This window comes from Ursus americanus, chromosome 12, assembly GCF_024610735.1.
Source record: "Ursus americanus isolate L20-20 chromosome 12, mUrsAme1.1.p, whole genome shotgun sequence".
Classification (NCBI taxonomy): Eukaryota; Metazoa; Chordata; class Mammalia; order Carnivora; family Ursidae; genus Ursus; species Ursus americanus.
The window spans coordinates 59411870-59422355 of NC_142138.1; the positions used below are offsets into that span (position 1 = coordinate 59411870).

Below are 10486 nucleotides of genomic sequence, written 5' to 3' on the forward strand. Positions count from 1 at the left end.
AAACCCAAAGCTTTCACGCCCAGGCAGATAAACTGCGTATGTGAGCAGCCTGAGAGCACCCGAAGTGAGTAGGGAGGAAAGGGGTCTGAGAAAATACCAGAAAAAAATTCATTAAAACTGCACTGCTCTTCTCAAGAAGAACCATCATTTTCTAATCTGAGTTGGCCTCAGAGCACCAGTTTGAAATGTTCTCTAAGGTTGTTTTTTTTTTTTTTTTCTTCTCTAACATGCAAGAATGGAGAGAAGAATGTATTGAAAGGGAGAGTGCTGGGACGGCTGGTCACCTCCACCAGAGTACTTCATGTAGGTACTGTGTCCTTAACATCTGTGCTGTGGGTGTTCTGCTCTGTGTTCTCACTCATTGGTCAATTTACAGATCTCCCAAAAAACTGTTGCTAACTTTCAATTTAGAATAAACCACTACAAGCAGAACACAAAGAAGACATCTAGAAGGAACAGCATGACATTTGGAGATTCTTGATTTATTAGTTGCAGGAAGTAAGATTCTAGCACACAGAGGAATCAGACTAGTCTAAAATGCTGCTGTCAGCCCAGAGAACCAATAGGGCAATCCCAGAATCCTGGTGGGAGGGTGGAGACAGCTGTCTCGTGCTAGTCTACTCAGAGAGGGCAAAACCCATTCTGTTGTTCCCAATGTCGTAGATGGTGTAATATTCCTTGAGGAAGACATCTCCCAGAATCCACAGGGGCTGCCCAGTGGGGGAGGGCAGGTAAGTGGCCTCAATCCCAAGAGTGCAGTAGCCATTGGTCTGCAGACAAAGAACATCAGGGTATAACCAGGTGCATGGAGATGCTTTTCCCCATAGGAACTTCCTACTCTATATTCCTTGATACCTATGGGGTTTCTGGCTTCTTGTTCACCCTCAACTCTGCCACTGGTGACTCCCCATAGGTGCTCAGATGTGAGCTGGGACACAGAACAGCTTTTGGACCAATCCAATCCCATTTCCCTGGAGTCTGAAGTGCATACTCACATTGAGGACATAGGCAGAGGGAGGCAGAGGTAATGCGGTCCCGCTGATGACGAAGGTGATGGTGGGCATGCTCTGTATGGAGTTGCAGTTGACCACATACTGAGAGAGAGGAGAAGCAGAGCTGTAGAATGCCTGAGGACTGGGGGCCCAGACAATGGGGCCGAGTTCCCCATTCCCTGTGAAGCTCTCTTCCTGACCTTCTAGCAAAAGTTGGTTGAGAGCATGGAAGGCAAAGCCTGATTCCCAGGAGCAACACTGACCAGATGCTTTTGCTTTCTTGGGCCTCTTTGGACACATCTCAGCTCTGAGATATTGGTTGTACTGATATGGCCATAAGGAGTTAAGCTCATTCCAGAACACAGATTTCTACCGCCAGAAAGTACCACTTACAGAAAAGACGCACACCCTGTAGACGCGTGTTCTCACACACTACATATCCACACTTGTGTGCACCTATCTATGTACTCATCACACACACACACACACACACACACACACACACACACACATCCCGAGGAACCAAGATTTAGTCTGACTAAACTAGACTCTTGCATGTAGAAGGAGCAAACTACAGAAGTGGGTATAAGGGGAACAGGGGTGGGCACAGGAGGCTGCTCAGAGTAAAAGCCAAAGGAGTATTCCTAGGTAAGAAAGAAACCCAAGTGGAATGGAGGAATGCAATATGCCTGGCTCTGTTGCTCTGTTGACAGTCAAATGACAGTAACCAAGGTGAGATGTGTTCCAGAGGCCTGCAATGGAACAGCCACCCCTCCTGACAACCATTCAGCCCATACTCACGGTTGGTTAGTATTTCCCCCTTCCCTCTTTGCCTGAAAGACCATGCTATGTCTCCACCTGATCTGACCCTCCAGGGGCTTAGGGCCCCATCCAAACCCCTCCTCCAGTCCTGAGACTGTGTGGTGTACAGAGAAACCCTTGGCTTCTGGTTACTCACATCACCATTCTGAGCCTCCTGGGCTCCGGTTGTCTGCAGGAAGGAGCCAATGAACTGCTGAGGAACAGCTAGCATGTAGGTTCCTGTATCCACAATGGCCTGGCAGCCCTGGGAGCACAAGCCAGTGGCCTGGTTACCGACAAGAAACCTGAGGGGAACACCAGTAGAAGAGAATCAGGTGCCTCTGCCACAAACATGTGCCACATCCGCTGATAGGTAGTACCCAGCCGTTGTACGGTTTTGAGTAAAGACCAAAGAAGTGTATCTTTAATTGGAGGTAATGGAGATTTCCTGAAGGCTTGGAGATTAGAAGTAACTGATTCATGGTCCTGAGCTCTGGGAACAGATATGCTTGGGCTCAAATTTTGAAACTTGCAAAATATCTGACTTTGGATAAGTTATTGAACCTCTGAGCCTTAATGTCTTTATCTATGCAATGAAATATAATAGTGATCACCTCATAATGTTGTAGTGGAATATACACATAATAATATATATAAAATATTTAGCATAGTATCTGGCACATAGAAAACATCAATGACAGCTATTACTTTTCCTGATGAAAGACTTGGTAAGGATTGTGTTACTTGGGATAATGAAACTTTCAGGAACAAAGACATGGATTCACAGAAGCCTAGGAAGGACCAACCTGCTGACATGACAAGGTTCAGTGACCAAGTCAAAAAGTTCAGTCTAGGTCTAGATGCCAGAGTCTACTGAGCTTCAGTAACAATCAGCCTGAGGGTTTGCTGATTCTTTCAGAAGTTTGTGCCAATGCAAGAACAGGAAATATTGTCACACTGGAGGAACATCCTAGGGGTGTCCATAATCCATAGGAACTTTCTTCTGTACTTACTCATCGATGGCAATCTGCCAGTACATTTCCCGAGTGACTGGAGCCCAGATGATCTCACCAGAATAAAATTGGGAGTCCACACCTCCCAGGATGAGCTCCCCACCATACTCATAGGTTGGTTGGCTGGGGAGAAAGGGAGAAGAGCATGAGTTCCCACAATACACTTGCTCAGGCAACCCCTTCCTCCCCTCTCAGCATCCCTCTCTCTTTGAGACACAGAGGAACCAGGGATGAGGGGTCTTGTCCTCTGACCTGCTCTTCAGACTCCACCAGGCTCAAGGCACAAGGGAGAGGAGCCTCTTCAGAGGAACACCCAGAGTTTCAGAGGAATGGAAATATAAACTATGCCCATAAAAAGGGAGATGGAATTGGAAACCAGGCCTCTGAAAAGAAACTATAAAACCATCCCAGGGAAGCCCTGCTGGGGACAAAGTGAGAAGAAGAAGAAACGCCTCAGGGAGTACCTAGAATGGGGGGCCTGACAGAGAGATCTCCTGTGTGCAGTGAAGGGGATGTTCCTGTCATGTTCAAGTTGGTAACTAGACAGTGCTAAGGGGATTCAGGCCTCTTCTGTTCCCTCCCCCGGGCCTTCCACTCACTGAAGAAAGACATTTGGACTCAGGTACCCTGAGGATCACGTGATTAGGAAAAAGAATCAGTAAGTAAAGTGCCATGAAAGCTCAAAGCCACTAGAGTAAGAAAAGTACTGGGTCTGTGACCAAGATATTTGTGTTTGTGTCGTGGCTTCACATCTACTGGACCTTGCTCAATACTGACCACCTGTTTGAGCCTGCATTTCATCAGTGGACAAATGGCGCGAATAACAAGGTTTTGAGACGTCATGTGACGTAATAACTACAAGAACTCTTTGTAGAGCCAAATATGTTATTACAGACATCATGTATTATAATTCTCTTTATTGTAAATTTGATTTTACTGTACTAGTAAGTAATCATGTGGCTTGTTCTAAAGCTCTACAGCTGTGCAAATCGAATGCAACAATCTCTACATTGACTCGTTAAATCTTGAGGGACTGTAGTTCATTTTTATTTTTTATTTTTCTCAAGCTTTTTTAATATTTATTTTTACATAAATTGGGTTGTACTGTATACATTTATTTGCCACTTGCTTTTCATACATCATATATATGCAACATCTGCTGGAATCGCTCCTACAAAACCTGAGATGTGTAGTGCTGGATTTGGAGTCTGTTCTTTTTTTTTCTTTTTTAATAATAATATTTTTTTATTATATTATGTTAGTCACCATACAGTACATCCCTGGTTTTTGACGTAAAGTTCCATGATTCATTAGTTGCGTATAATACCCAGTGCACCGTGCAATACGTGTAGCTCATTTTTAAAGAAAGAATCATCTTATGGCTTTGGCCTAAATTAAAACTTCTTCTAGTGCAGGGGCACCTGGGTGGCTCAGTTGGTCGGGTGTCTGTCTTTGGCTCAGGTCATGATCCCGGGGTCCTGGGATCCAGCCCTGCGTCAGGCTTCCCTGCTAAGCGTGGAGTCTGCTTCTCCCTCTCCCTCTGCCCCTCCTCCCTGCTCATACCCTCTGCCTGTCTCTCACTCTCTCTCTCAAATAAATAAATAAAATCTTTTAAAAAATTCCTCTAGGGACGTAAAGGACCTTTATTCTAGAAACTATAAATCACTCTTAAAAGACATTGAGGAAGACATAAAAAGATGGAAAGATATTCCATGCTCATGGATCGGAAGAATTAACATAGTTAAAATGTCCATGCTACCCAGAGCAATCTACACTTTCAATGCTATCCCGATCAAAATACCGAGAACGTTTTTCAAAGAACTGGAACAAATAGTCCTTAAATTTGTATGGAACCAGAAAAGACCCCGAATCTCCAAGGAACTGTTGAAAAGGAAAAACAAAGCTGGGGGCATCACAATGCCGGATTTCGAGCTGTACTACAAAGCTGTGATCACAAAGACAGCATGGTACTGGCACAAAAACAGACACATAGACCAATGGAACAGAATAGAGAGCCCAGAAATGGACACTCAGCTCTTTGGGCACCTAATATTTGATAAAGCAGGAAAAAACATCTGGTGGGAAAAAGACAGTCTCTTCAATAAATGGTGCTGGGAAAATTGGACAGCTACATGCAAAAGAATGAAACTTGACCACTATCTCACACCATACACAAAAATAAACTCCAAATGGATGAAAGACCTCGATGTGAGACAGGAATCCATCAAAATTCTAGAGGAGAACATAGGCAGCAACCTCTACGACATCGGCCAAAGCAACCTTTTTCATGATACATCCCCAAAGGCAAGAGAAACAAAAGACAAAATGAATTTATGGGACTTCATCAAGATTAAAAGTTTCTGCACATCCAAGGAAACAGTCAGAAAAACTAAGAGGCAGCCCACGGAATGGGAGAAGATATTTGCAAATGACACTACAGATAAAGGACTGGTATCCAAGATCTACAAAGAACTTCTCAAACTCAATACACGAGAAACAAATAAACAAATCAAAAAATGGGCAGAAGATATGAACAGACACTTTTCCAATGAAGACATACAAATGGCTAACAGACACATGAAAAAATGTTCAAAATCATTAGCCATCAAGGAAATTCAAATCAAAACCACACTGAGATACCACCTTACGCCAGTTAGAATGGCAAAAATAGACAAGGCAAGAAACAACAATTGTTGGAGAGGATGTGGAGAAAGGGGATCCCTCCTACATTGTTGGTGGGAATGCAAGTTGGTACAGCCACTCTGGAAAACCGTGTGGAGGTCCCTTAAAAAGTTAAAAATTGAGCTACCCTATGATCCAGCCATTGCACTACTGGGTGTTTACCCCAAAGATACAGACGTAGTGAAGAGAAGGGCCATATGCACCCCAATGTTCATAGCAGCAATGTCCACAATAGCTAAATTGTGGAAGGAGCCGAGATGCCCTGCAACAGATGACTGGATTAAGAAGTTGTGGTCCATATATACAATGGAATATTACTCAGCAATCAGAAAGAATGAGTTCTCAACATTTGCTACAACATGGACGGCACTGGAGGAGATAATGCTAAGTGAAATAAGTCAAGCAGAGAAAGACAACTATCATATGATTTCTCTCATCTATGGAACATAAGAACTAGGATGATCGGTAGGAGAAGAAAGGGATAAAGAAAGGGGGGTAATCAGAAGGGGGAATGAAACATGAGAGACTATGGACTATGAGAAACAAACTGAGGGCTACAGAGGGGAGGGGGGTGGGGGAATGGGATAGACCGGTGATGGGTGGTAGTAAGGAGGGCACATATTGCATGGTGCACTGGGTGTTGTACACAACTAATGAATCATCGAGCCTTGCATCGAAAACCGGGGATGTACTGTATGGTGACTAACATAATATAATAAAAAATCATTATAAAAAAAAATTCCTCTAGGGCATTAAAATAAAATTCCCCCAAAAATGTAGTTATGAATTTTCAGAAATGCATGAAATGCATATAGCAGGTTATACTCGTTGTGTCAGGATATGTTAAAACCTTGGCCTTGTCTGATATTGACTTGCTGGAAGCCCCCACAGCCTCATTTGCTGAGACCCACCCACGGCAAGGGTGCTCACCGAGAAAAGTAGAAGCTGAAGATGGGCTGGGTGAGCTGGTCTTGCTGCACCATGCTCTCCGTGACTGTTGGAGCATTCCCCACTGCCAGGTTGGGGTAGGCCATTCCCAGGATACCATCAAAGTTTGCATAGTAGAAGGGGTTGTTGGGTTCAATCTCACTCAGACCAAACTCCTGGTTATTGATGACGATGTTCTGAACCTGGGACAAGCAGAAAGAAAAGATTAACAATTTAGGTGGACAAAGACTTCCCAGAATTAGGTGCCCAGGGAATAGAATGTACACTTTTCTGGGAGAGGAAGTTGGCTTCTTTCATGCTTAGCTCAATCATAGGGTGGAGCATGGAAGATGAAGGGACAACAGCATCACCCAACCATGTATGTCTTGGAAAGAAGAGTGTGGGTGTTGGGGAAGCAGAGGCTGTTGTGTTCTGGAGTTAGAGTTGCCACTTCCATAGACAGTGAAAGGACAGTGGCTGGTTTTATATTGAACAATCCATATGCACAAATGACATAGGAACTATGGGTGCTTGACGTAAAGAAAAGAAAATAGTGAAAAGAAGGTCTTCAAATATCTAGAATGAAGTTGTGTGCAGGAGGAAGCAGATGTGCTCCACGTGGCTGCAGAGGGCAGATTAAGGTCAGGGAACAAAGTCATGGGGAGGCACAATGTAAAAAGCTCCCTGCAGTCAGGACTGCTGTGGGAGCAATTCCTGTCTTGGGAGAAAGGTTTAATTAGATGGACTTTGGCGTCCTTTCCAACCAACAGCTTCTGGGAATTTGTACCTATTTAGTAATCATGGGACTCTCTGACAGCTTTAGGCTTAGAAAAGGGGAGCCAAAGAGCAGACCCACAGAAGGATGAGAATAGCACTTACAGTCACAGTGTCATATCCCAGGAGCACAGTCAGGCTGCCACTTCCATAATACAGTGTATAGGTTTGCCCATTGTTTACGTAGGTGGAGGAACTACTGGGGTTGAACGTGTTGTGATTGGCTGTGCAAGGATAGAATGGAATGTTAATGTCAACACATTTTCCAAAATACTTGGAGGACACTTACTCTTGATGGCCAGAGACCATCAGACCAAGCCCAGGATTGGGCCTCAGCCTCAGATCCTTTCTGCTAAAGACAATCTATAGCCCAGAAACAGATGTTGCCCCTTCCTTCCATTTCCTGAGGGATGGCTCAACTCAAAGTGCCAGGAATTGGGGCCCATAGGAGAGAGCTGAGGAAAGGGAACAATGTAGAAAAGAATGGACGCCTTGGCCTATTTCTGTTGTCTCTCTCCAGAACTGTAGCACTTGTGAAATATGGACCAAGGGCAAGATTTCCAGATGGTCTGAATTTAAGGAGAATGAGATCATGGGTATGCACCAAAAACTCTGGATTTGGATGCTGAGATTGTGCTCAATCCTGACTCTGCCTGGCCCTCTGTTCCTATCCATGGGGGGGGGGGGGTAGTGATCTGGCCCTCTGTTCCTATCCATGGCGGGGGGGTAGTGATGGTGGTATACTCACTGCAGGCCTGGCTCTGGCAGTAGGTGGAGGGCACCCACAGGTTGGAGGAGCCTGTGTCAAAGAGGACCAGGAAATTTTGTGGTGGTGTCCCAATGCTGATCTCTCCAAAGTAGTAGGACTGCAAAGAAAAGTTTGTCACTCTCATTAAGCAGGCAAGCCTTGTCCTAAGGATGGGGAAGAAGTTGACTCACTAGAAACTACATTCTGACCAAATTATATTTTTCTTTTTCCAGAAGTTCTCCTTCACATCTGGAGCCAGATCCCCTCAATATTCCCCATTTTTGTCCCTAATTGCAAGACTTTGACCAGGTGAGAATCTCTTCTTCCAAAGCATTTTCTATTTTGTATCAGGCGATACCTCCATGGATTTATCATTCTATGCCAGAACATGCAAAGTTGGAGAAGCAATCACTTTTTCTCCATTCCCAGTGTCCATCCCCTCTCCCCACATCACACACACACACACACACACACACACACACACACACACACACACACAATCTTTCTTTCTCTTCCAATGTTAGATATTTCCCCACCATTCCCCTCCCTCTGGTCACACAATAGCTAAGGTGCCAGGAAATCTAGAGTGAGAGGTAGCATGGAAAGGAAGAAAAGAACTTCACTGAGACACAGTTTCGGTTCTAAGTGAATTTGGGCCAGTTCTGTCACTTAGCTGCCTCTTCTTCCATCATCTATAGAAAGTAGAAGTCAAAACAGGAGATTCCTAGGGTGGCTTCTAGATCTGACACTCATGTCACATCTCAGTAAGGACAGTCCATAGGACACCAGTGTGTTGAGATGCCCTGAGCAGACACTGCAGCCTCAAGAACACTCAAATACTTGCTCTGAGTACCAGTGTATGTTTCCAAACAGGGAGCTATATGACATCTCGAGCCACTGGAGATTTTGCCTGGCAGCTTTGCATGTGCTTTCTTTCTTTCCCCTGTAGCCCATCACTGGGACTTTCTTTGGCTCTCTCAGTTGACTTGAATATGGCCACTGTGAATCTCTTAACCGTATAAATGGAGATTTAGAGAGGGAGCCAGTAATGAGAGGAAAGAAGGAAGGAAAGGGAATACTATGGTGTTAAGTGGTACCAACTCATAATTTATCCAGATACTTTTCATAGGAAGGCGAGACTTAGGTTTAGTAAAAAGTCAGAGCTGATGAGAGGTCTACGTAAGTATCCAAGAATGGTTATTACACAAGAGCTGTGGACACCACCTCCCCTTCACTTACATTCAGGTAGTTGGTGAAGGGCTCATAAGCAACAGCATCATTATTGTAAAGATACTTGGCAGCTGGATCAACCTTTGGGTGGTTCTTCAGGAATGTCTCTAGTACACCCCGCTCTTCCATCACCTGGCGGATGGACTTTCCTTTCTTCAGAATGATTCTGCAGAGAATAGGGCAAATAAAAGGCGTGAGCTTCACTTTCCCCATTAAAGCAATCCCTTCAACGATCTGATCTGGAGTTTTTTAAATCTCCTTAGTACTCTACTCAAGAAGAACCTCTTATAAGAAATCCTCCTGGACTTTAGCAAGTTCTGACCACTGCAGTCACTCCAGCATTTCCAGCCTGAAAATCCACTACAACATATATTTGGGGTTTCCTGCATACATATATTGTTTCCACAAAATAAATATCTATTCTTTCCAGTCCCTCCTCTAAGTATTATAGATATTGTACATCCTTCCTTCTTGGCTAACAAAACACCAACCCACCTTTTTACACACACATACACACACACATATGGATGCACACCATCCATCCAGCCATTTTAAGTCTTGGTTCCCTGGGTTGTCAGTTAATGGTACCAAGACAGGATCTGCCTGCCTTTCCACAAGATCTGCGGGGGAAGGCCGTTGCTCTACCCTAGCTTGTGATGTTCCCTTAGGGCTGAAATTCACAGTGAGGTTTAATCCCCATACATACCTTTCCACACCCTCTGAGAGGTGTAGACAAATCAAGACCAAGACCAGGATCTTCATGGTGCTGATTTTAGTGGCCCCTAGACACACCAGGACACAGTGGTACACCCAAGGGTTGGGACACACAGAGAGAGATTGGGTCTCTCTTTTATATCCTGATCTCCTTGCACTTTTCACCTGTAGGCACGTGGGTTTCTTAGCCTTGTACCAACCTGTGCCCCTACACATCCATGGATTCTGTTTGTTTTTTCTCCTGGCAAGAATCATAGCCTTTAATATCCACTCTGTAGTCAATTTAAAAAGTGATTAATGGCTTTGCTGATGGAATCGAAAGATTAGGATGTGATAACAAATGTGAAACGCACTGGAGACAAAGGCTCCTGGTGCCCACATCTCCTGCGAAATGGGTGCTGGCAACTTCTGCCAGAACAATGGAACAATTTGTTCTTTGACTCCAAAGTCCATGTGCTGTTTGGAGATTTACAGTAGACTCTCCACTTCTTCTCCTTTTCCTTCCTGTTCCTCTCATCAGACCCATCCATAGTCTTCTGATGTGATTCTCATGGTCCATGATGCTCTGATCTTTATTTTCAATTTCTTAGTTTACAATTAGCCAA

General features: G+C 44.4%; 1 protein-coding gene across 1 annotated transcript; it reads right to left on the reverse strand.

The window, feature by feature from the left end:
• Positions 1–617: 617 nt before the first annotated feature.
• Positions 618–9929, reverse strand: LOC123794940 (pepsin B-like). The gene is made up of 9 exons (XM_045801342.2): positions 9874–9929; positions 9177–9333; positions 7938–8055; positions 7295–7413; positions 6419–6618; positions 2807–2929; positions 1951–2098; positions 996–1094; positions 618–770 (listed from the first exon to the last, which is right to left on the reverse strand). The coding sequence occupies exons 1-9, from the start codon at positions 9927–9929 to the stop codon at positions 618–620; spliced, it is 1173 nt and encodes a 390-aa protein (XP_045657298.1).
• Positions 9930–10486: the final 557 nt, after the last annotated feature.